Here is a 27,334-nt window from a genome sequence, read left to right as displayed (position 1 = left end):
TTCCCCTGCCCCATCCCAGTCCTCCTGAGTGGCATCGCTGCTGCAGCCAAGACAACAGTGTGGCAACAATGCCTCACCTCAACACCTGTTCCCCATCATGATATTTAGCAGCAGGCCTGCTATAACGTTTTGTGCTAGCCCATGCTTCCAAGTGGCCTTCAAGCATGTTGCCGTAGCCAAGCCCAGAGCCTGTAGGAGCATGCCTCATAATATACATTGTGATCACAGGCTCTCTTTTTAAAAGGGCAGTCATATGCGCACAATCTATTTGCAAAACAAATGCCTCCCTGTGTTTGACTCTGCCTCATTAGGCAGGTGCGGTTCTGAGATTTGCTTCCTCTCCGTGTTATTCCTGCTGCCCTCGATGCCCTTGCACTTTCTGGAGAACAGTTATTTCTTATTATCTTAAGATGATAGGCTGTTTCGTAATGCTTTAAATAGCGTTAAGTAGGTTGTCAAGGAAACATCAGCCACAACACTGAGTCAGTTTAACATAAATCTATTGCAAGGGAGTAGGGTAGAATTAATAGTGGGGGTGGGGTGTGTTTTTTTTGGTCACTTATTATGGTCTTTTTAAAAAAGATCTGATCTATTCTACTCATAAAAACTATTGCAATCCTTCATCTCTATTTATCTCCAGTATCTTAACTACTGTGCCTTCTGTCCTTCTGTCATGTGGACAGATTAAAAAAGAGGATTTTTAGCACTCAGGGATGCCCTTTATCAGAACTTTATCAGAATGAGCACACCTGCAAATTTACTCATGGGTAGGAAAAATGCTTTCAGCAGGTTTCACCCTCTTGTAACTTAAGACCCGTGAACCTCTGAAGGTTCTGACTAGGGCTGGAGCAATATCTGGTTTTCAACATCCCAATATCACCAGGTAATCCTTGCGATATACTGATATATCACAGTGTCTGAAATAAGAATGGAGCTATGTAGATGTACTGGCCGGCTTCACGGTTTCCCCCACTTTGTGATTTTTGCATCACCCCCTGCCTGCCCCCAATATATTGCTAGGTCAAATAATATAAAACCAATATCATGAAATGGACTTGAAACCAGTTTTGGACGATATATCGTCCTGCCCTAACACACATCATGATTCGCAATATATTGCCATTTCAAAAACTATGAAACTAATATCACAATATTATCAAACTGGTTTCGGACAATATACAGTGGACGCTTGTTGTTGCGAACGTGATCTGTGTGGGAGGCACATTCGCAACCCGCAGTGCTGCGTCTGCGCACGCGTGGGTTGCGATTCAGCGCTTCTGCACATTCGCGAATGCCCGAACTCGGAAGTAACCTGTTCCGGTACTTCCGGGTTTCTATGCATCCATAACCCGAAAAAACGCAACCTGAAGCGTCTGTAACCCAAGGTATGACTGTACATTGGTACCTTGGGTTACAGATGCTTCAGGTTACAGACTCTGCTATCCCAGAAATAGTACCTTGGGTTAAGAACTTTGCTTCAGGAGGAGAACAGAAATCGTGCTCCGACAGCGCAGCGGCAGCAGGAGGCCCTATTAGCTAAAATGGTGCTTCAGGTTAAGAACAGTTTCAGGTTAAGAACGGACCTACGGAATGAATTAAGTACTTAACCCGAGGTACCACTGTACTGATAAACTGCCCAGCCCTAGTTCTGACTGCCAGCTAAGAACAAAACAAAGAGTCCTTTTGGATCAGGCCAAAGGCCCATCTAGTCCAGCATCCTATTCTCACAGTGGCCACCCATATTCCTATGGGAACCAAGACCTGAGCACAACAGCACTTGCCTCTCCTGTGGTTCCGGCAACTGGAATTCGGAAGCATACTGCCTCCAGGAACGGTACCAGTAGTGCTTTGCCACAGTACCAGGTGGAGCTAAAATATTTCACTTCTGACTATGAAGCACATATTGAAGGTGGTTCTAAAAGACGACTGTACAAATTGATGGAGGAGGAGGAGGCCATTGACGGCTACAAGCCATGATGGCGATGCTGGAGACCACAGGAAGGGAGAACGCGTGTGTGCTTGGATGTGGCTTGAGGGTTCCCCACAGGTGTGTCTGGCTGGGCACTGTGGGGACAGGATACTGGACTAGATGGGCCATTGGCCTGATCCAGCCAATGTTCTTAAGATGCATCTGTATCTAATTTTGCAAATCATCTGGGAGACTCTCTCCAAAGGCTATTCAGAGATCACGGCATTGCAAGATTTGGCTCCATGTGAATTTTGAAAGATGGATGAGTTCCGGTTCTCACACTGTTTCAGGAAGCGCAAATGTGCTGAATTCAGCTTTCAATGCAAACTGAATTGATTTTATCCTCCTTCCTTACAACTCTAAAATCCTGTGATTCTATGGGCTCCTGATTACAAACAGATTTGATTTTGACACAGTTGATGTAAATAATAGCCTCCAAGCCTAGTCCCAGGTGCATTACACTGTCAAGTAATGGGGAAAAAAGAAAGAAGGAAAGCTGCTGTGAGCAGCATGTGCGCTTATGAGATTCCTGCAAAAATTACTTCCAACATTAGCGTGCTCGGGACTTGGAATGATTAAGATAATACGCAGATGACTAACGGAGCATGACAAATATTAGCATTCAAAGGTTCAGCCATTCAAAACTCAGCAGGGAAGAGCTTCTGTTATGCAGAATTTGTGCTGTGACGCCGCCCGGACGCCACCTGCATTAGCATCTTAAATCCATAAGATCTTCACATGGTTCCCACCGGCTTACGCCCCACTTTCTGTACCTGCTAAGTGAGAATAAAATGCTACAGAAAGGGTAGCTTGTTTATTCGCAGATTTGGCACCAACTTAAATAGTAACGCAAAGTGCAAGGCAGCGGGATGCAGACCGGAATTACATGGCTGCGTAATAGAGGCTTTGGTGTCAAGCTGGGAGATCATCGCTACAGGGCGATGGGTGCCAAAATCCTTCATATCTTTGCAGTCTATGGTGATGAACAAAGGGCTTATTTAACACTGAATGCCTTAGTGTTGGGGACTTAGAACTGCCCAGCCCTGCCTCGAAGCAAAGAGTGGGATTAAATGGCTTGGGGTCCCTTCCAGCTACTATGGGCAAATGCACTTTTATACATTTGCTTCATTTTGGCAGGTTTTTATGGGGGAGAGACCCTGTAGCTCAGTAACAGGGCATCAGCTTTGCATGTGAAAGGTTGCAAGTTCAATCCCCAGCATCTCTGGTTAGAGCTGGGAGAGACCCCAGTCTGGAATTTTGAGACTTTCTGACAGCATAGACAATATTGAGCTAGATGGATCAGTGGTCTGGCTCAATAGTATCTTATTTTTAAGCTGAAACCATCAGAACAATTGGGTGCTATTCCTTTTGTTTCACTGAATTTCCAATATGCCCTGGTCTGAACAGCTGTACTGCAGGTTTCTACATCAGAAAACTGGAGGGAGCAGGAGAGAGAATCACATGTGAAGCTGATCTCATTTTACTCCTCGTAAATCCTCCATCCCATCAAGTGTCTGGCTCCCTGGACGTTAATTGCAATCAGGAACTTCAGAGTCTTGACATCCACACAGTGGCAAATGAGCCAGGTTCAGAAAATTTTTTTTTTTGTAAAAACCCGTGCTTAAAGTAGATTGCACCCTGGAATCATTTGGCGAGAATGAAGTGATTGGGTGAATAGTTTCTAAAATCACTCTTCTTCATCCAGCAAGGCTTGAAGTTGCAGCTTTGAAGGGGTTTGATATCGTTCCAATGCTTCCTAGCATTGTGGGACATGGGTGGCCCTGGGGTCTAAACCACTGAGCCTCTTGGGCTTGCCGATCAGAAGGTTGGCGGTTCGAATCCCCACGACGGAGTGAGCTCCCGTTGCTCTGTCCCTGCTCCTGCCAACCTAGCAGTTCGAAAGCACGTCAGTGCAAGTAGATAAATAGGTACCGCTGCGGTGAGAAGGTAAACAGTGTTTCTGTGCACTCTGGTTTCCGTCACGGTGTTCCCTTGCACCAGAAGCGGTTTAGTCATGCTGGCCACATGACCCGGAAAGCTGTCTGTGGACAAACGCCTGCTTCCTCGGCCTGAAAGTGAGATGAGCGCCACAGCCCCATACTCTCCTTTGCCTGGATTTAACTGTCCATGGTTTACACACATGAAACCGTCCTCCCATCTCCTGCCACAGTCTATGGAGATTTCTGCTTATGTTATTCCTTAATCATATTGCAGACTAGAGGTGACAGGTAGGAACACGGAGAGACCAGCCTGGGCTGTGTTGTCCCTCTGTTGACTGTAAACTGTTTTCTCAGGAAACATATTTTCCCCAGTTGTTATTTGCCCCCTAAGGTGCTGTTTACTGCACACAGATCATTGAGGTCATATAGTAGCCTTACAGTAGGAAACTGGTATGAGGACCCGATCCAACCAATAATATATTACAGACTGGGGACCTTGGAGTGCTTTTCTTCAAAATAAAAGCAGACAGGTTCAGCATGCTCACCCTCCCTTAAAAAGACATGTTGTTTGGCCATTCATCTTCAACAGGGTTGGCTGAACCCAAAGTCATACTAGGAGGGAGGAGATATTAATTGCTTTGGTCTAAATAATGGACTTTAGGTTAAGTGTTGAATTAAGTAATGAGTAAGTTATAGCTAAGGGATGTGGGTGGCACTGTCGTCTAAACCACTGAGCCCCTTGGGCTTGCCGATCAGAAGGTCGGCGGTTCAAATCCCTGCGATGGGGTGAGCTCCCGTTGCTCTGTCCCTGCTCCTGCCAACCTAGCAATTCGAAAGCACGTCAAAGTGCAAGTAGATAAATAGGTAACACTCTGTGGGAAGGTAAACGGTGTTTCCGTGCGCTGCTCTGGTTTTGCCAGAAGTGGCTTAGTCATGCTGGCCACATGACCCGGAAAAACTGTCTGCAGACAAATACCCGCTCCCTCGGCCTGTAAAGCGAGATGAGCACCACAACCCCAGAGTCGTCTGCGACTGGACTTAACTGTCAGGGGCCCTTTACCTTTTAAAGTTACAGCTATTTTTGTCTAATTTACATCCATTCAGTTTTGTTGTTTTCCATTTTGTTGATGTTTGGCTTTGCCCCTTTCCTCCCTTCTCCCTCCCTTTTATCCTGTCCTATCAGCTCATATTATTCTCTTTCCTGGATTTTCCCTGTTTCTACATCTGTCTGCCAATAGTCTTCGATTCAGCTGATGTCAGGTCTTCAGAAACCCCTTTCAGTGTGCTGTCTCTTTGAACTGGCATCACTGAGCAGCTGATTGGTAGTGCCTTTCAGTCACCCCACCCTACCCCACCCCACTTCCCACAGGTGTAGGTTGGGCAGTGAGTTGTGACTAGGCCAAAATTGTATCTGGGCCAATTGGGGAGGCCTGGTTAGACCTGTGGGCCAAAGGTTCCCCACCCATGTCTTAGAAGTATTAGCCCCAACAAGTAACTTTCTGAGCATTTTGATGTATGGAACAGGTCAGATTTCTGTTTCTTCACTGAACTATAGTTTAATTGCCAGCTAAATGCTCAGCTCCTTATCGTACACATAGCAGCATGGAATTCCTTCGTTATGTATTTACTTTATTGTAGAGCAGCGGCTGCAGAATGGCTCAGCAGGTCAACAGGGAGAGTGTTTAAATCCCACGGGACACATCTGCATTTTTTAATGTTTGTTTGTGAGCTTGGATGTACTTGTTTGCAGGCTCCCTTAATTGTCCTCATTATAGCTCTGACTATTTTTGTTGCTGGTATTAATACATTCGTCCTGTGCCTCCTGGGGGAAGGGGATTAAGGGCTGGATGCAGACAACCCCAGCGGGTGCCTCAGGACAGAGGGCATAATCTGATAGTGCGCCAGCATTGTCTCTCTGCAAAGTTATGCGCCCCGTTTCATTTATTTCCCTTATATACTTGCTTCACTGTGTGTCAGCTGCAAAATAAGGTGGCTATGAACCTTGAGGCTTGCGAGTTGGTGTTTAGTTCTGCCATGCTCTGGATGGTTTTCTAAATAGAAAATTGATCCACTTGATCAGGGAAATTGGAAGGGCTTGGAGGAGATGTAGCCGAAAGCATTGCTAAGTTGGACTGAATTAAGCGTTTTTAAACTCTTTTCTCATGGGGGGGAAAAAAGGATGTGGAGCAACGAAACAAGGTTCAGAGCAGCAGCAGAGGAGGGATGTCAATTTATTCTTATCCCACATTATACTATCAGTTTCCTTACCACGGAATGTGATTTTTTTAAGAAGTAGGAGCTTTAATTGCAGAAACCCAAATTTAATCCCTCCCACAGTGTGTGTGTGTTGGGGGGCGGGTAATCCAGGACTCTGGAATTCTGCTACCCTTGATAGATGTGAATGGCCTCCATGTTCTGGATTGTTAAACCATTTTTCAGAACCCAACTTTTTCGAACTGCCTTTTGCTAACGACCTTTTCTACAGAGCTGTGTTATATAATCCACCTCCATTTAGTTGTCCTCTTAGTCATAAGTGTTTTAACTGGCCTTTTTCAGATGTGCCAATGCTGTGGCCTTTGTTCATTTTGATTATTTTAGATCGCGCCGCGTATGGTGCCTTTCTGATATTGTGAGCTGCCTTGGGTGGGCTAGGCCCCCCGAAGCGGCACAGGAATAATGGGATGAATGAATTGGGCCGGCTATAACAGCAGTGAGCCAGTTATCCCTGTTGGAGGGAGGCACCATGCACAGTAGACTCATCAATATCTGTGTTTCTCACGACAGGGAGCCGAGAGGAAAATCCGGGATGAAGAAAGGAAGCAAAATAGGAAGAAAGCAAAAGGCCAGCTGTCGCAACCTCCGTGTAGTAATGGTGAGGGAGATATGCCCTTCCTTCAGCCTTGGCCAGACTGGTTCCCTCCAGGTGCTTGGGGCTGCAACTTCCATGGCTACGCAGCCAGGGGCTGCTGGGAGTTGTAGTCCAAAGCATCAGGACTGTAGTCTGGTTTGCATTGCTCTCAGTTGTACTTCCCAGGTTGCCCCACTCATGAACTTTTCCGCCCATCTCTTATGAACAGCTGAAGGGAAACTGAGCACCGTCCCACTCCAGAAGAAGAGCGACATCACCTACTTCAAAACCATGGCTGACTTGGACTCGCAGCCGGTTCTCTTCATACCAGACGTTCATTTTGGGAACCTGCAAAGAGCTGGGCAGGTAAGGAATGAGGGAAGGCACAACTGCCCGATTCTTTACAGAACTGCATAAAATCCTAGCGGGCCTCTTGGTCCATGCTCCTGGAGGAGGATATATTTTCACATCTGCAACACTGAGATGCTGTGGAGCAGGGACGGGGATCCTGTGTTCCTCCAGACACTGCAGCTCCCATCATGTCTGAACATTGACTGCTGGGACCTACAATCCAACAACATCTGGAGGGCTATAGGTTCTCCACCTTTGCTATCGAAAGTTCAGAACCGAATGGGCATGATCCAGCCAGTGTAGCCCCCTTTTTGTATTTTGTTGATTTCAGTTTGAGAGTTAGGAAGCCGCCTGAGAGTAGGTCTCCATTGTCCACTGTTATTTACTCTGACTGGCAGGGCCTTTCCTTGGGTACCACCGCCTGCTGCCTGATCCTACTAAGCATGCCGAAGATTGAACCAGAGACCTTCTTTGTACAGCAAACTTTTTCAGCAGGGGGCCGGTCAACTGTCCCTCAGACTTTGTGGGGGGCTGGACTATATTTTGAAGGTGGGGAAAAGAACGAATTCCTATGTCCCACAAATAACCCAGAGATGCATTTTAAATAAAAGGACACATTCTACTCATGTAAAAACATGCTGATTCCCGGACCATATGTGAGCCAGCTTTAGAAGGTGATTGGGCCAGATCCGGCCCCCGGGCCTTAGTTTGCATACCCATGGTACAGATCATCTGTTCTGGCATTGCTCAGCACAGTTGAAACAAATGGTTCTTAATAGCCTGTTAACAGTGAATAAGATCTATTTATTTTGATTTGTACAAGAAATTTTAAAAAAATCATAAAATTTTAAGCGTTGTAAGTTTACACGATCAAAAGCCACTTAATGTGCTCCCTTCTTCTTTGTGCAAATCAGGGGTGGGAAACCTGACTGGTTGGATTGTAATCTCCCTGTAAAGGGAGTTGGGGTTGCTTGTGCGTAAAGGGTGCTACTGTTCTAGGCAACGTAGCCTGGCTAAACCTTTCCCTGGCTGGACAGCCCTTTCTCCATGGCTGTGTCAGTCGCTGGCAGAGTCCGTCAGTGGGCGTTTCCTGAACTTCTTCCAACATAGAAACTCTGTGACGCCAAGTCTCCTCCTAGCCTCCCTGCGTGGAAGTCTCCTGCGCAGAGTGGGCGTGCCCAACGGAGGTCCTGGGCTCTCCCCGCTGGTCTCTGTGGAAGAGTCTTGGAGCCCTCTCTCCGCAGTTCCCCCTTGCTTCCTGGTGTCACTCCTATTTCCTTCCTCAAAGGAAGTGTTCTCTCTCCCCCTGCTGGTCCCTTCTCCTGCATCGTTGGGGAGCCTTACCTCCACTCTAGGCTCCGACGGCAGTTCCCTGACACTCCCCCACACCCTATGGACCAAGTATAACAGATGGGCAGAGCCAATGTATCTAGGAAGAGAGAATAATTAAAATAATGCTGAATACATAAACTGTATTCAAAGAACTCAGTGTGATGTCTATCCTAGGGAAAACAGAATTTACTTCCATAGTTTTCCCCCCTCTGTTTAATCGCGCTCTGTTAATATCTCTCAGAGTCCAAATAATATTAAGGCAGACAACATGATGAACAGAGCTATCAGATCTGCCTAGAATGCTCAGCATAACAAAGCTTAAATTGACAGGGGTGGGAGTTTACCATTAATTTCTTTTAATCAGCCATCATTTAGAAGGTATTAGCACCCTAGACACTGTGCTAATAGCTGTCAGCTAAAAATATTTTTTCCTGCACAGAAAGAGACTAGATGCAGTAGAAGATGTCAGCACAGTTTCAGCCAAAATCATGCTTTAACCTAAGAAAGATTGCATATAGCTTTCCGATGAAGCGATTTATGACTGCATGATGCACCATACATATATCTCTGTGCAGTGGGAAAATATATTTGCATTGCAACCTTTTCAGCCAGAATTATGTTTTAACCTAAGAAACACTGTATATAACTTTATGATGTAAAGATTTATAACTGCATGATAAAATACCATGTATAAGCTTCTATCTGACTTTCTTGGGGTGTATGGCATACCTTATTGGAAGAGCTTAGGGACAGGGGAGAAATCCTTTGCATTTTAATATGGACCTCCCATATTGGCACTTCCCAGAACAATACATGTACCAAAGCCCAGTTATCCGTTGAACTTGCCACTTTCCTGAATGTTGCAAGGCAGCTCTGTGGCCAAAAACATTATGTATTAGGGGAAAGTGTATATAAAGATGTGTGTACAGTGGTACCTCAGGTTACAGATGCTTCAGGTTACAGACATTTCAGGTTACAGACTCCGCTAGCCCAGAAATAGTACCTCGGGTTAAGAACTTTGCTTCAGGATGGGAACAGAAATTGTGCGGCGGCAGTGCGAGGCCCCACTAGCTAAAGTGGTAGCTCAGGTTAAGAACAGTTTCAGGTTAAAAACAGACCTCCAGAACAAATTAAGTTCTTAAGCCGAGGTACCTACCACTGTATAGGTGCAAACAATGTACAAAAAAGCAGGGTGCTAGAGCAAACAGTTTGCCAGAATGTAAGTTAGGCACAACTGTATACCAAAAATGTGTGTGAATTTTCATGATTATTTTTTTTGAAAAAAATCACAAACAAATGGAGAAATAGGATGAACTGAAGTCTGGAAAAACAACTGGGAGTAACAGAAATGGGCACATTTAATCTCTGGCATCTTGAAACGGTTCTTGTCTCAAGTTCCAGAGGACCACTGCTAGTCAACGTAGACCAGGGGTGGAGAACCAGATGCCCAAAGGCAGCCCTCTGGGCTTCTCCATTTGATCCCAGGCTACAAATTCTTCCCTAGGCCCACACATAGCTTGAATGCTTAGGCCTGATTGGAATGTGCCCTTGGACTGTAATAGTGACTCTTGCTGGTGTGGAGGGAAGATGGAGAAATATGCATGGTCTATGGCTGGAATGTAATTTTTGCACAAACGTGAGAGTCACATCCATTTGCTCCATCCACTTACGCATCTAGCCCTGCCACACCACTGGTATGAGGCTTCTGGGAAGTTGCCCATGAGGGAATGTGGACTTTGGGCAAAAAAACAGTTTCTTATCCTTGACGCAGGCAATACCAAACTGGATGGAGCAATAGTCTAACTCTGTACTAACCATCTGATTGGCATGTATGCAACCGCTCTGTCTCTCCATTAGCACTTCTGTGTCGCAACACCTGTGAAATGACAATAATGAATCTGTTCTTTGTCTGCTCTTACAGGCTTACTATAACACAGATGATGAGCGAGAAGGGTAAGTCATTTTTTTTGTCTTGTAAATTTTGCAGGCAGAATTTCAACCCCCTTGACAAAATAATAGTAGTAATAATCAAGTACTGAAGTTCCGATGCAGTTTAAATTCCAATGTTTTAACGTTTGTCATGGCAGAGGCAGATTTCTTTACTTTGTTCCTGTTCCTGTTGTCTTGCACTAGAAGTAAACTGTTGTCCTTTTAATCATGCACATAGTTGTGTGTCTTCATATAACAATAGTCTTGGTATTTATTTCAAGGCTGTGTGTGCTTGACAAAAAAGCATATATTTTTTTTGCAAAATGTAACCCAAATTTTGTAGTTGAGAAAGCTGAACTTTGTGATCTGTTTATACTGTATGAAAATTAAGACATATTGTATATATTATTTTATTTGTTATTTTATTTTTTGTGATCCATAATTGCTAGAAACAAGTTGTGTGTGCTTAGATTCTTAGGGTACTGGTTTCCGTTTGTAGAATACATGCAGCTTCTTGTATAGCTATAGTAGTAAATCAATATACCGTATTTTTCGCCCCATAGGGCACACCGGCCCATAGGGCGCACCTAGCTTGGGGGGGGGGGATAAAGAAAAAAAATTTTATTGCCCCCTCCAGGCGCAGGGCTGGGGCGGGGGAAGCCCGAGCTTCCCCCAACCCCAGCCCCCAGAACAGGCTGCTATCCGCAGGGATGCAGGCAGCTCTCCGCGAAGTCGCGCCGGGCTCCCACGGCTTGTGCAGAGCTGCGCGAAGCCCAGCACGCCCCAGGCTTTGGGATGCAGGTAGCTCTCCGCAAGCCTAGGGAGCCCGGCAGGAACTCCCGCGGGCTCCCAAGGCTTGCGGATAGCTTCCTGAAGCCTGCATTTGCCCCATAGGACTCACACACATTTCCCCTTCATTTTTGGAGGGGGAAAAGTGCGTCCTATAGGGCAAAAAATACGGTAATACACAGTCATGAAATTAAACTGTAACCTTGCTTTTTAGACTAGGCCTGTCAAAAGTACTAAGACAAAAGTCTTGGCCAGTGCAACCACAATGTAGCACAGCCTCCCAGCTACAATTAGGAGAACAAGTTATGGGTAACAATTCCACCCCCAGTACTATAAATCTGGTACATCTTTCTTATTTTTCTCCCACTACAGTAGCATCTTGGCTAAAAGGATATTCCGGCCAGTAGAAGAAGACTTCAGCTCACCACCGCTGAAGCAAATAAAAGAAGAGGGAACAAAAAGAGGTACCAGTTTATTCTCAGTTTTCCCTATTTCAGAATTCATGTGAAAGTCATTGGGCAGAGGGAAGGAAAAAATCAGAATGGAAATATGGTTCTGAATTATGCCGAAGTGTCAGCAATGTCTACGCTGCCTTGGTCGTGTGCACACAATGGAAGATAGCAGGATCCCCAAAGACATTCTGTACGAGTCGCTGGCTTCAGACACCAGGCCTGTTGGCGGACCAACTCCGAGTTACAAAGATGTCTGCAAATGTGATATGAAGGCTGACAACATGAACCCCAATGTGTGGGAATCCCTTGCAGACAGCCACAGCGCCTGGAGATAGACAGTCAGGTTGTGCATCCACAGTGCTGACCAGAGGAGAAATGACCGCTGGGAGGAACGCAGAAACGCCCTGGTGCATCTGCAGCATCACAACAACCAGATGCCTTCATCTGCCCCAGCTGCAACAAAACATGTCTCTCCCATATCAGGGTCTACAGCCACAGCAGGCATAACTCTCCAGCGACTTGACTACACCCGCAAAGGCACACTCCTTCATTGTCTCCCGAGACAGACGGGTGCCAACACGATCAACAACAAAGGCCACGATAAAGAGGCACATATGGCAAAAACTGCACAATGAAGGTGACAGGTGAAAATCTATGGAGAGGCAGCTTAGGGGCTGCCACAGAAAATGCCATCTTCTGTGCTGCCATACCCTGGAGTTCTGAGGGTGATGGAGCTACCAAGCAGGCCCCCCTCTGACAATCTTAACACCGGAGACATTTGACCCCCTTCTATAAGGCGGTTGACTGGTCATGCATTTTACCTCTGGACCAGCTACACCAGCAGGCACATGCTTGCATCTAAAACTACATGTTGCACATGTGCTATGTGCTGGCGCTGCTCTTTGAGCATCACAAAGGAAGTAGTGAAGGGGGTGTCCACCTCTATGAGAAAGACACGTGTCTTCCATCACATGAGAGGAGGGTGAGGGGTCTAGAAATGAAGTCCTACGAGGAACAGTTAAAAGAGCTAGATAAGATTATGGAGAGACATGATAGCTGTCTTTGAGTATCTGTAAAGGACCCCTAACCATGAGGTCCAGTCACGGACGACTCTGGGGTTGCGGCGCTCATCTCGCTTTACTGGCCGAGGGAGCCGGCATACAGCTTCCGGGTCATGTGGCCAGCATGACTAAGCCGCTTTTGGCGAACCAGAGCAGCGCACGGAAATGCTGTTTACCTTCACGCCAGTACCTATTTATCTACTTGCACTGATGTGCTTTCAAACTGCTAGGTTGGCAGGAGCAGGGACTGAGCAACAGGAGCTCACCCCATCGCGGGGATTCGAACTGCTGACCTTCTGATCGGCAAGCCCTAGGTTCTGTGGTTTAGACCACAGTGCCACCCACGTCCTTTGGGTATCTGAGGGGCTGTTAAATAAAAGGCTGAGCAGACTTCTTCTGTGTTTCCTAGAGGGCAGGCAGGATTAGAATTAATGTGTGGAAATAGCAAGGGCTAAACGTTACAGAAACCTCCTAATGGTTTGCACTGTTCAGCTGTGGAGCAGACTGCCTTGGAGGAAGGTGGCATGTCCTTCAAAGGAAGAGCTAAACAGACAGCTGTCAGGGATGCTGTACTTGCAAGATTCCTCCATTAAGCGAGAGACTGAAAAGACCTCCTTCCAACTGCAAAATTCTGGTTCTGCCAACAGCTGAACCCACCGCTTGAATTCCAGGAAATTCCGACTTTGGATGAGAATAGCTATTTTGCTTGTGGGGTTCCTTAGCGTGACAAGGAAATTAGTTCCACTTACTGGTCAGTATATTTCGCATAATCTCTGCCTATCACCCAACTGAAATGGAAAATGGGTGTGACTGTTTACAACTGCTTCCTGTGGGGGGTGGCGCGGTTTGTGGAAAGAACACATCATTTTCCTCTGGATATTTTGAAATCAGCACATGCTCCTCCTGCTCTGTGACATGGGATAGTTTTATTTTTAACACGAGTCTCTGGCCTTTTTCACTTGTCATTTGTTTGGGAGGAATAGTTTTCTGTCCAAGAGGGAGCAGTTTGCTTGTGGGAATGTTCTGTGTCTATTCCAAAAATTTGCTTCTCATCCTTTCAGTGCTGCTTTACGTGAGGAAAGAGGCTGACGAAGTGTTTGATGCTTTGATGTTAAAATCGCCCACTGTAAAGGGACTAATGGAAGCGGTAAGTATCTGTCATCTCAATTTCATTTATCGTGGGCAGTTGAAGAAAGCAACAACAGCACACGGTCTGCTTTAACTTCCTCGTAGAAAGGAAAACAATTTTGAATTTTGTATTTGTGCAAAACTGTGCTGAGCTTGTTGACAAGCAAACCGACATCTTTATGAGAAAAGGGTATTGGTGTGTGAAGAGGGAGAGCTTGGATGTTAACAAGGACTCCTTGGGATGGGGAACTTGTGGCCTGCTGGATATTTCTGGATTATTATTATTAAAATTTGTATGCCACCCTATACTCAAAGGTCTCAGGGCAGTTCGCAACATAAAAGCACAATATGAATGCACGAAATACATAATAAAAATAAGAATAACCCAACAATTCTCCCTCCCCAACAGATTTTTAAAAGGCAACACATTTAAAAGGACTACAACTCCTATCATCCCTGAACATTGGCCACACTGGGGCTGATGGGAGTTGGAGTCCAGCAGCACCTGGAGGGTCTCAGTTTCCCCATTCTTGATGTACAGGTTCACATCGCAGCTCTCTGCAAAATCCGCATTGCAAAGGTTTAGGCTTCCCAGAGTCGAGGAAAGAAGGAAGGCACCTTGGGAGGTGGTGTCTTTTCTGAATGCCAGGACTCACAAGTGGGGAGAGCGCTGTTGCCCTCAGGTCCTGCTTTCAGGCTCCTCATCGGTATCTGGTCACAGTAAGAACAGGATGCTGCACAGTCTTTCTGATCTGGCAGGCTCTTCCTGTGTTCTCCTGCAAAACCTTCTTTTCTTTTCAGGGCCCAGCACTGAAAGGACAAAAGTCAAAGGTGGGCGGCTACCACTTTCTTTCCTCCAAATGCCCCTAGCCTCCAATGTAGAGTTGCCACATCAGGAGTGGGGGTCCGGAGGGGGCATTCCCGGCCTGGAAACCATTCATTTACATGGGCTAGTAAAGAGCTGCACTTGGGACTCCATTGTGCAGTGCAGGCCATGGGAATGTTTGTCCTGCCAGTTGAGCAGGGCCCAGGCCGCGTTGCGTTGCAGTTGCTTTTGTTTTCAGCAAAAGTAAATGATCTCGTTTTGGAAAAAAGGAGGTCTGTAGATGAGAATACTGTATCCAGAATTCATCACGAATTTGGACTCTGGGTCCTGTGGTATACATTAGCACCCTAGGGCATGCAAGTCCTTCTTTTGAAAAAGCTTGTAGTGTAGGGTAGTGGCCAAGAGATTGCACCCATGCCACCTTAGCCCACAGACGCAGCTAGAATATTGTACTGGAGCTAAAGCAGCATAGAGAGATTGAGCTGTAAAGTACGAGGTCCTGGTTTAAATCTCACCTGTGCTGTGAACTCACGAGGTGGCCCTGGCAAGCCTCTTATCTCTCAGCCTTGGGGAAAACAACACAGACCCACCTTATCGTGCTGTCACCTCCCTGCCTGGGCAGGCCCACCTGACCAGGGCTTGTCATCCAATGAGACGGAGCCAACAGAGAGATCAAATCACAAGGAGGAGAATGTAGAACTACCAAGAACAAAAGCACTCTGAAGTTTCCAAAGGCCAAAAGATGTTGTCCCCATGATGCATTGCGCCTTTGCAAGATTCCGTGGATGTGGTCGCTTGCAATGCATTTGTAGAAAATGGGTGCAGTTTGTGAGCATGCTAGTGTGTGTGTGTTCCTAGCACCTTAAATTCTGGCATTGAGGTTTCTTTTCATCTCCATAGTTATTCACAAGGCAGCATATGCTAGAGAAGATAGCAGTCTAGTTCTAAGAGCAGGCAGCCCAATCTTCAGTTTCTTTGTACTGGCAAATCTCCCCTGGCTTCAGAGATAATGTGGTTCCCATTCTTCAGCTGAACACTTTATTCTATCATGTGTATTTGTTGGTTCCCTTCTCCCTGTAACAATATGTGCCCAATCAATACCCATGGGTTCCCGTTCACATCTAAAATCTTAAAAGACATTCACACTGGAATAAGGAGGAGATCCATGGAAAAACAGGCCCCATCACCATGCCTGCTGCTGGTTCACTCAGACTGTCCTGTTCCTTACCAGGTCAGCCATGGGAAGGGAGCATCAAGATTTTAAAGTTCTGCTCTCCTGTTTCCTCCTCCACCTCAAATATCTTTTCTTTTGATAGTTTCAAATTTCAAAGCGTATGGTTTTGTGGGAAGTGTTGCCTTTTATGAATGTTGTGAGCTGTTGTGGGGGACTCCAGTCAAAAAGGGTGCATCTCAAAATTTGTAGATATGAGGAGTGCTATAAGGAGACCCTCACCCTTGGCCAAGAATATGCTGACTGCGGGGTGGAGAGAGATCTCCACAGGCAATAGTGTAGCCAGCCCTGCCCTTTCAAGGACCCTTGGTATAGATTAGAAGATTTCTGCACACCTTGTTTGCACATCACTATTTTACATGTGCAAGCAGCCTTCTCCAGAAGGGCAGTGAGTGCATGGATTCTTCCTGCTAGATCAGGGTACCTGTATATGTGCTTGCCTGCCACAAAGGGACATGGTGGAGTTTAGAAAACAGAAATCTCTCACAGGAGAGGTTTTGAAGATGAACCCTTATGGAAAGAGCCAAGGTTTCTCACGTACACTCCCATGCTCTGCTACTGCAAACATTTGCACTGGAACCACCCTGACTTCCCTCACTCTTCATTGCGTATTAACCCAGGCATGATTTTGCCCTTGGCAAGATAAAAAATACATTGAAAATGTAATGCGTGCTAAACATGTTGCAGTTCACATAGAAGCACACACGCTTGTGTCTGGCAGTGCCGTGTACCTCATTTTAACAACGTTGTTTTCAAAAGCTTTCATCCCAGCAAGAGCATAACATATTAAAAGGAAGTTCCATTGTTTACAAGTTGCACATTTCCCCCTTGTTTATTTTCTCATATTTGGAATTTGCTTCATTCTTCTCCCATTTGCTATTATTTCCCAGAAGAGCAGGCAGTTTATCTTTGCAATTATGCTTCTTCTGGTGACAAGAAAGTACTACGGCACCTTAGAGAGCAACTGTTTAACGTGAGCTCTCAGTGACAATATCCTGCTTTGTCAAACATCTTAGAAGGACCAAGAGCATGGCTGCTGTACATAACACATTGTTTTTGAGGAATAAAGCATTTTTGACAAGTAAGGATCAGCAGAGGCAACTTTTGTTGGGACAGAACTTCCTCTAACCCTGATCCATGACCTGAAAAAGTGCGATCAGATTTGTTTATGTATTCCGATTCTCCGCTGCCCCATTCCAGATTTCTTTCTTTAAAAGATTTCTTTTAAAAGCCCTGACTGTGAAGTAAAAGAGACTAGTCCAAGCAAACTGAAATGTTCTAGAGGTGTATAAAAAGATGCTACATACTCAAGGGAGTATTGGGAGGATCAAGAGATTTCTACACCACTTAGACTGCAGTCCTACACATACTTATCTGACATACTTCTGAGCAGACATATATAAGATTGCATCGCTAGAAGGTAATAATAATAATAATAATAATAATAATAATAATAATAATTTATTAATTTAATTATTATTATTATTATTATTATTATTATTATTATTATTATTATTATTATTATTATTATTTATTACTTATACCCCTCTCACCTGGATGGTAAAACATCAAACATTAAAAACTTCCCTAAATAGGGAAGAACCACCCAGTGACTTAAACTGAGTATTTTTAGTATTGCTTTTAACATATTGCCTTGTTGCAATTGGTAACTGGAAATTGCCATCAGGTGACCAGGTGGTGACTCTGAGTCCTTATTTTCAACTAATTTCCCAGCAGCGCTGCTTCTTCGAAAATATCAATAAAACCTATTGGATGTTCTCCATTCAGAGCTGATTGAAATACTAGTTATTCAGCCAGTCCTTTTCATACCCAAAGCCTCCTGCTTTGTTTTGTAAAGACTTCTGTGGTTTGGAGTCTCCCCCCCCCCCCATTCAAGACCTTGTAAATTAAGATGACTTACTAGTCAGCTGCTTGCCAAGTGCCTTGTGAGTGTCTTTGGATGGGCCTAGATCTCTTTCTTTCCCCTGAGGCTGAGTCACAAGGAAAGGTGTGATGTGAACACTAATGAGATGTTTGCATCTCCAAAAAGAGAAGTGCTTTTGGAAATGACTTTTGTACAAAATTTAGTGGGGGTTGTGCAAGACTGTTTTTGGATGTGCTATGAGTAGCGATGGAAAGATCTGTCAATTTTGGTTGTCTCGGCTTCTCATTTTTCCAATCTTCAATTCAGTTCTCCGCATATAGGCATCGAACTGCACATGGTGGTTGTTGTTTTAATCGTCATGAACATTCTTCAGCATTGTACTGTGAATTTTTCCTGACACAGTTTTGACTAATGTGCACTTCTCCTAATATAATGCATTTTTACACTGTAGGTGCAAAGGTTTTTCAAAATGGCAGGAAGCTCTACATTTCTTGAGGTCATTAAGCCTGATTCTTAGAAGTGCTGAGAAGTTGGGTGCTTTTAAGACACACACTCACTCTCCACACTCTTTAACTGAAGCTGGTGGTAACGGTTTCTGCTTTTAATAATTGCTCATTCTTCTTTTTAAATTTTAAATTCAGATTTCTGAGAAATACGGTCTTCCAGCTGAAAAGATTACAAAGCTGTACAAGAAGAGCAAAAAGGGGTAAGTAAGGGAAACTAAATCTCACCTCGGCTCCGAGTCACTTTTTTTTTTTACAGTGTCTTGAGACCTCAGCTGCCCTAGATTCTGTCCTAGGTGAGCAACTCACAGACCCGTCCCAGACTCCTCAAGTCATGTGATATGCCCTGGGCTCAGGTGGGACTAGCCTGCATTGTGGCTCCTTCTCCCCTTCCCCTGTGGGGGGAGGGCAGGGGAGAAGCATTGACCCCGGGACATTTCGCACTGACTTTTGGACTTCTCACACTACCCACACAGCTTGGGAACAGACAACAATTCTGCAGCAGCTCTCTCAGCACTACTGCAACAATGAGAAGAGGTCGTCTGTGATAAGTACAATATAATTCAGTTGTGTTTCAAATTAAATAGAGGATAATTAGTATTTTAATTACCTCCGAGATTGAATGGCGGCAACAGGGGGGGAAATGAAGCCTCTGTAATCTGGAGTTTCAGTATTCCCCAAACAAGGGAGATGAGTAGGAAGAAAAGATAATAGGACTACAATGCTATCACATCAATGAATTTGTCTATGCTGCGGCATTAATTGGCTGCCCAGCACCTAATACCCCTCCACCTTTGCTATCTTGTTTCCCTGACTGCATACCCAGGAAAGGTTTAATTAGCCGGTCAAAGTCCTAGTTTTGACCTATAAAGCCTTGAACAGCTCCGGACCACAATACCTCAAGGATCGCCTCTCCCCATGAGCTGTGCTATGGCTTGTGTCAAAGCATTCACACAAATGGCAAATACACAGACAGACAGACAGACAGACAGACAGACAGACAGACACATCCCTTACCCCATGCCAGATTCGCCATCTGAATCTATCCTGATATGTGAAACTAGGGGGAATTTACTGACACTCCTTTCCGATTTCAGGATTTTGGTAAATATGGATGATAACATCATTGAACATTATTCCAATGAAGACACGTTCATCCTCAACATGGAGAGCCTGGGGGAAGGCTACAAGGTCACGTTGACGGAAATCTAGCCCAGATCAGAACGCAGCCTAGTGAAGTCATAGCATTTCACCCTCATCTTAAGGAAGGGGACCATTCTTCTAAAGCCCTGATGACTCACGGATGCCAAGAAGAGAGGCTGTTACAAAACTCCACTGGAAGCGAGGAAACAAGCCCAGTTGTCAATGACCAGTCCGTTCAAGATGAACTAACATACCTCTACAAAGTTCCTTATTTATTGCTCCTCACGCTGCAATCTGTACATAGCAGACTGCGGACATCGCCTCTCGCCCACCACAGGGGAGAAACGGTGACTTTTTAAAAAAGAGTTAATGTGGAAGAAAATGAAATTGTGGAATTGCATTAGTTCACCTGGGACTTAATAGTTAAAATTGAAACTTTCAAGAATAAGTTGCTTGAAGATTTGATCTTCTAATCCATGGCAAGGAAAGTGGCCGATCATGTTCACTGGTACAAAACTACCAGCAAACAAATGTGTAGGTGTAGGTTAGCCATATCCTTCCCAGCACAGGGCAATTGAGGACTGTCAGTAAGGGACTTGGATGGCGTGTCATTTGTAAGTAAAGCACCATCCATTTTTAACCTTTGTATATAATGTTTATAATATGTAATAATATATTTTTCCTACCTGTGTGGATGTGTTTACTGCCACTCTTGTTTCTAATCCTGGGATTAGAAGCTGTCAGGCAACTCTCGCTGAGGAGAGAGATTCTGCCATTAGCTATTCAGTGACGTTTCCATACATACCTTTTCTTGAGTGGCTTCTCCAGCATCCGTATTAGAACGTTAAAATTCTCCTTCCAGTGGCACACCCGACATTTGCACCACCAGCTTGTGGGTCTCGTTCACCCTCCCGTGCCCATTTCTGTTCAAGGATACCACATTGTCTTCCAGTTTCCGAATGATTTGTCTTCTGGTTTCTGAAATATTTATGCTTTCTTTGCACCCTTGGATTTCATCCTTTGGTCTTCTGCATCCTTGTTGGATGAGACCCTCCATTTTCTGCAGGCAGCGAGAACTGAGGCAGTGCCAGTACCACCAACACTCTCCTCCCTCCATGCCTGCTTCCGATTCTGAGTTTGGGCTTTCAGAAGATATATCTCCATTCAGCTCACCTCTTCCTTGGGAGCCTCTGGCAAACTGGAGCCAAGCCTAAACTGAGCCAGAAGGTCTTTATTATTATTATTATTATTATTTATAGCAAGTCATAAAAACATGAAACCGTAGAGCTGGAGGTCATCGAGTCTGGCCTGTTGCTCATTGCAGGATCTGCATGCAGCTTGCTAGGTGCAACTACAACATCTGCAACAGATGGACATCTTTGCTTCTATCCTCCAGCAAAGGAGAACCCACCACTTCCTGAGGCAGCCTGTTCTGCAGCTTGTCCTATTAGGAAGCTTCTTCGAATGTTCAGCTGAAATCCAGTTCCCTGCAATTCCCACCTGTTGCTCCTAATCCTGCCGTCCGGAGCAGCAACAGAGTTCAACTCTGCTCCCTCTTCTTCATCACAGCCCTTCAGGTATTTGAAGACAGCCATCGTGTCCCCCCCTTAATAGGTGGGTGGATTTGGTTCAGCAAACACTGTTTGAGACCAGCTGAGCAGGTGCTTGCTGGTTTATCTTTTCTTTTTTAAATGAAATCAATGAATAGCCAAGATCCCCATTCGCACAGTGTACAAATTTCAGGCACAGATTTGGGGATGCAATCCGCATGCATGTGCACAGCGTAAATGGTGCCAAGAAAGGGAATCTGGACACCTCTGGTCATGATGGGGATGGGTGACATGTGCCTGAAGAGGCATCGTTCTATCCCTCCCATCCTCAGAAGAGCTGGTCTAGGGAACTGCAGTTTGTTGCAGTTGAAAAAGGATGCAGCCTACGCTCCCATGCCCTGGTGACTCACCTCAGCTTCCCTGCCCCTTGTTCAGCTCCTTTAATCTCTGCTGTCTCCTTTCCCTGCCCTTCTGACACTCCCCCAACCCACCTCATCCCTGGTTGCCATTCCCTTGCCCATTCAACTTCCCAGGAGTTGTGGCAGGAAGGGAACAAATATCTTGGATGAATGGATCCTCTGCTCATTTTGATGAATGTCCTTGTGCCCCCTGATGGGTCTCGCTGTAAATGTAAAAATGTACATACGCCTCCCTTGACTTTGGTCTGAATGTACATATCAAGTCCTGACTCTATAGACTTTGTTTTTGTATGATCATATTACTCAGCCTGTCTTAATCGGTATGTAGTAGACATTTTTTTCATTGCACTTCCATCCATGGGGCTGCTGGGAATGTCCAGAGATTGGTAGCAAAACGTGGTTTGCTTGCATAAGGTCAAAGAGTTGATTGCCACTATTTCCAGCAGTGCTTCTGGCTGAAATCCTGGAGACTTGCTGTGAGCCTTCTTCAACTAGTAGTTGGACTACAATTCTCATCAACCCTAAGCCAGCTAGGAATGATAGCACTTGCAATCCAACAACACCTGGGGGCCTGAGATTGAGGAACTGTAGATACTGAGCAGCCGGACTCTGTTTAAGGCTTTTTTAAGGCAACCCTGAGATTATGAAATAGGAATCTGAGATGAAACCCTGTAATTCGTTTAATAACTTTGGAAAGCAAATGTAGTTCAAGCACTCCTTTGATTGGGATAGTCAGAGCTTCAAAGAGTGAGGTTCCTTGCTCAAGCAAAATGGTGCTATGGAGATGAATGTTTCTTAAAAGGTTTCTGGTATGTTAATTAACTTGACCTAAATTTCAGGAGTGTTTGCTTCTGCCGATACTCTCTTAGCAGCTTAGTCCTTTTCTATTTCTTCAAAGTTTCAAATGTTACAGGAAAAATGCCAAACGCTGCATTATGAGATGCATGCATTTTTTTAAAAAAACTTTTGTTCAATGGTTTTAAGGTCAATTTATTTTGGTCACAATCTTGCATTTCTGAGTTCCACCAATATTGATTCTTAAAGGGGGAGAGGAGCCAGAACAGTTGTCCTAAATCTGCACTGTATGCAAAATGCATGAGAGAATAAACACCCTCTTCATTTGTGTATACTTGCATAAGCATGTATGTCCCTTGTAGTCATGTAAAGCTATGCTGACTGATATATCTGAAGTGAATAACATGCTGATTTAGCATCGCTTCAGAATTGATTGAGCTTACAGAGTCATTTTTACAGCAAACTGATAATTCACTGCCAAACTGCCTGGCAGAGTGAAAATCAAGAATTGCATTCTTCTTCTTCTTCTTTATGCCCATCATGGAGTGATAGGTAAAATTGCACCTGTTGAACATTTCTTGGTGGCTGGCAAAGGCACAGCTCCCAGTGTTCTATGTAACCATGGCGTTGCCATGCAACCCAGAAAGAAATGATAACTTACCCCTTCTGTTCTGTGGTTTAGCACTTAAGCATAATGATCATTCCAAAGCAATGATAAAAGTGGGCATTCAGACTTTGTTTTGGGGAGCCAGTGGGATCCCTTAGAAGCTTGGGTATCTTCAAGCAGTCCCCAAGGGCCAATTGGGTAGCTGTCCTTCCACTACTGACCTCAAACAATGGGTAGCCTTAGAGGAAGATCAGGTATGCACAAGGGTTCGCTCTCAGATCACTGGCCTCAGAACCATTTACTGGTGTTGAGGGATAAATCTTCATGAGTACCTTGGCATGCCAGACATTTTAGAAAGGTGAAAAGTTTGAAGAAAGCCACATAACAAAAATGACCCTTACTGCTGTCTTCTGAAATAAAGCTCTACACTGTGAACTCTGCCTATTTTTTGAGACTGGCTGCTGCCCCCTTTATCTATCCAGAAATGGTAAATATTGTTGTATTTAATGAGTTTAGCCCTCTGTGCCTTTCTAGTCAATAAGGGCTAGAAACTTAGGTGTTTGTTTGTTTTTAGAGAGGAAAGAAAACTCCCTAGTTCTATATAAGCTGCATTTGTATAAGAATTGCAGAGTGATAACACTCCATCACAGGCTGCAATTACATGTAGATGTTCTGCTTGTCCATCCACTGATATGTAACTAATATTGACATGGCTATAACAATTACTAGGGTATTAAGGCCTGCTTCAGTCCTCTTTCTATACACACATTTTAAATAAATCACATAGAGTCTACCTAGCCTACCAATTTTTTAAAAATCATATTTTACTTTTGATGGGCATAAAAGAAGAGGGAGCTTTTACCATCTTTCATTGTTGCTAACAAATGTCTGTTCCTAAACATAAATGACTTAGATATGTACACAGAACCATGTGATTTGTGAATTAAGCCATTTCCCCCAGCGCTTGGTCCTGTTGTTCTGCTCTCTGTAGACCAGTTGGAAGGTTGCAAAATTAACATAGCTGCTTGAGTTTTTATTATTATTAGAGAGGAAACTGAAAAGCGGTTGTTATGGATTCAATCAGCATCATCATGCAGAACTGGAAATGAATAGACTTGTTTAAAGTTTTTAAAAGTGTGCAGCCATGTAAAATGTTTGTTTTTCTTGTAACCCTTCCCCTTCCCTGCCTCCCCTCAATGTTTCTCCCAGATTAGGGTGACATGATGCAAACAGGAGGATTTGTTTGTGCCAAAAAAGAAATAAATCTGTGCATAGTTCCCATTAGCTGGAAAGCTAGAAAACTCCATGTATAAACACTGTGTGCTATTTTATTCTAAGAAAACTAGTTTGTGTAACTTAATAGTTTTTTTGTAAATGGGAGAGGGAAATCTATAAACATACAGGTTTATTTTATTTTTTGTACATTTTTAAGAGGGAAATAAATAAATATTCCTAAGATATAACCACCTTTTCTTTTCTTTCTTTTCTTACTGGTGTTTGATAGATTATTCGGCTCCACACTGAAGCATTTTGAATATTGACTCATATTTGCTTGAACAGGCTTGCACTTTTGTGATGGGGAACTTACTGAATTTGCCACATGGTCTTTTATTAAGTAAATGAAAGCTAATCCACCAGTGCACAGTTGGGGGGCGTGTTGGGCCAGCCTTGGACATGTTTGGTCCTGAAACACAAAAGTTAAGATTACGTGTGTGTGTGTGCACACAGAATACACCCACACACCCCTGAGTATAGGTGCTGGAGTGGAAGATTGGAGGCGAGAGAAAATGTCCCTTCATGACTATGTATCAAGCAAGTGCTTCACTTTACAGTGGTACCTCGGGTTGCATACGCTTCAGGTTACATACGTTTCAGGTTACAGACTCCGCTAACCCAGAAATAGTACCTCAGGTTAAGAACTTTGCTTCAGGATGAGAACAGAAATTGTGCTCCAGCGGCACGGCAGCAGTGGGAGGCCCCATTAGCTAAAGTGGTGCTTCAGGTTAAGAACAGTTTCAGGTTAAGAACGGACCTCCGGAACGAATTAAGTACTTAACCCGAGGTACCACTGTAGTTAATGCTTGCACCACTACCTGGAAAGAGAGGTGGTTGTACCTTCTCCTTTTCTTTTCGCTCTTCTTGTGCTCGAAGAAGAGGCAGCAAAAGCAAGGAGGAGGCATGTAAGTGAGTTCTCATATTCCAACTCCCATTTCTCCTTTTCCTCTTACGGAGCAATTGCATATTGGCACGGGACTGAAATTTCTACAGATGACCCGGATTTGAACCTGCTCATGTGGGTGATATTGATCCAGCCCTCCTCTCTCTCTTCCTAATCTATGTCACAGGGTTGTTGAAAGGATTTTATTCTATTTTTAAGAGGTAGAGGTAAGAACCATGTCCGTTGCCCTGAGTTCTTTGGAGGAAGAGTGGGATAAAAATGTTAATGAATACTAAATCAATAAATGTTGGTGCTGACCTTTAAAGCCCTAAATGGTCTCAACCAGTGTACCTGAAGGAGCGTCTCCACCCCATCATTCAGCCCGGACACTGAGGTCCAGCGCTGAGGGCCTTCTGGCGGTTCCCTCACTGCAAGAAGCAAAGCTACAGGGAACCAGGCAGAGGGCCTTCTCGGTAGTGGCGCCCGCCCTGTGGAATGCCCTCCCATCAGATGTCAAGAAGATAAATAACTTCGACTTTTAGATGACATCTGAAGGCAGTCCTGTATAGGAAAGCTTTTGATGTTTGATGTTTTATTATGCTTTTATATTTGTTGGAAGCCGCCCAGAGTGATCGGGGCAACCCAGTCAGATGGATGGGGTACAATTATTATTATTATTATTATTATTATTATTATTATTATTATTATTATTATTATTATTATTATATCCTCCAAGAAGAGGGGGCTTCACTGGCATTGGCGGGGTCAGAATCATGGGAGTTATGAAGCTGTTTCCTCACAAATGGCTACTATATTCTTTGCCTGTCTCCTCCCTCCCCCAGAGAAATGCAGTGGAACTTTCCAGAAAGCCTGGCTGCAGCAGAATATTTATTAGAGGCAATAACATTTAGGGGCTTTATGGAGGACTTTATATTTGCAAACTTCAGGTCTCAGCCATACACTGGTTTTCATAAAGATTTGTTTGAGGTTATGTATTCATATAAGAAAACAGAATAATTATAGTCAGGTGCAATCAGTAATTCCAGTATGAAAAAGCACCATGTCACAAAACAAGTTTACAATACAAAATTATTCAAAATCTAACATTTAAAAACAATATTTGTTCAATAATACAGTAAAAAAAGTCTTAACTTCCTTCAAAACAATACTGTTCATATGTTTGGCACTGTAAAAGACATTGTCACAAATGCATCTCCCTCCTCTTTTTTTAAACCAACACACTTTGCTGCTTTTAAAATATTTATGGGCTATACTTGGCTACAATTTTCACATTTGAAAACAACAACAACAACAGACATTATGCCTGACCGTCGCATGCAGTCCATAAGGGATTCCATCCAAGTGTGGAAACAGGTGAATTAAACAATAGGCCCACTCCCAAAAGTCTGGATCCAAACTCCCCATAGGTTGAGTATGTGAGTGCTTGGGAGGCCCCCACCTCACAGTCCCCCCACCAGCTGATACCTTCGCCACTCCATAATATGCATTTCCATTGAAGCAAGTCCCACTGAATAAGTGTGCATAGGATTGTAGCCTTAAAGGTCCTTCATTTTGATTTGGCTCCTGCCCATTGTAAATACTGCCTCTTGTCTGATAAGGATGATGGATTAAAAATACTTAATTTAGGAACCTGGGATGATTAAAAAATAACCGTGTATGGCAACTTTACATGTCAAAAGTTAACATGGTGATAACCGAGCAAACATCTCAGAAATGTTACACTGGGCAAAACAGCCTTTTTAATGGGTTGGATTCATACTTAGTCATACTTAGAGTAGGCTTATGGTTTTCAGGGGGTCTATGATTAAGGCTGCAAGCCTAGTCTCACCTGGGAGCAAGTCCCATTGAATTCAGTAGAGCTTGGTTGGGGCAGCACAGTAAGTCTGCATTCAATTCTTTAAAATATGTCCTTTTTTTAACCACAGAAGTTAAGCAAGGGGGAACAAAAGCTCCAGCTCTAATCTATAGCCTTCCTAAGAATGAGGAGACCGGAAAGAGCTGAGCAAGCGACTGAGTGGCTGGTGATGGAATATTTGTGTGTGAGATCTTGTAGGTGTCCCATGAAAGGGATGGGGGCTTTGGGTACCCTGCTTATGGTTTCCCCATGGGCATCTGATTGGCCACTGTCTGATCAGGATACTGAACTACAAGGGCCTGATCCAACAGACTCCTATGTTCTTATGGGGGGTGCTGTTGAATGAAGCTAGGCTTGGCGCCATTACATGAGATCCCTCAGGCAGCTGCTGAGATCCCCACCCTTGTTCCACGAACCTGCCTGCCAGTTCAAGTAGTCCACAGTGCCCTAGAGCAGTGTTCCCCAACCTTGGGCCTCCAGCTGTTTTTGGACTACAATTCCCATCATCCTTGACCACTGGTCTTGCTAGCGAGGGATGATGG

At 44.4% G+C, this 27,334-nt stretch overlaps 1 protein-coding gene across 2 annotated transcripts in view; it reads left to right on the top strand.

Moving 5' to 3' along the window:
* Window positions 1-24,221, top strand: part of GRHL2 (grainyhead like transcription factor 2) — a 72,708-nt gene extending 48,487 nt beyond the window's left edge. For both annotated transcript variants that reach the window (XM_028736371.2, XM_028736370.2), the window contains exons 10-16: window positions 6,694-6,781; window positions 6,987-7,123; window positions 10,362-10,393; window positions 11,531-11,622; window positions 13,733-13,818; window positions 18,383-18,447; window positions 19,342-24,221. In XM_028736371.2, coding sequence (XP_028592204.2) covers window positions 6,694-6,781; window positions 6,987-7,123; window positions 10,362-10,393; window positions 11,531-11,622; window positions 13,733-13,818; window positions 18,383-18,447; window positions 19,342-19,456 — 615 coding nt within the window. In that variant the 3' untranslated portion in view covers window positions 19,457-24,221. The remainder of the gene's footprint in view (window positions 1-6,693; window positions 6,782-6,986; window positions 7,124-10,361; window positions 10,394-11,530; window positions 11,623-13,732; window positions 13,819-18,382; window positions 18,448-19,341) is intronic.
* Window positions 24,222-27,334: the final 3,113 nt, after the last annotated feature.

The sequence above is a fragment of the Podarcis muralis genome, chromosome 8 (genome assembly GCF_964188315.1).
Source record: "Podarcis muralis chromosome 8, rPodMur119.hap1.1, whole genome shotgun sequence".
Taxonomy (NCBI): Eukaryota; Metazoa; Chordata; class Lepidosauria; order Squamata; family Lacertidae; genus Podarcis; species Podarcis muralis.
This window is presented reverse-complemented; position numbering and strand designations above follow the sequence as displayed.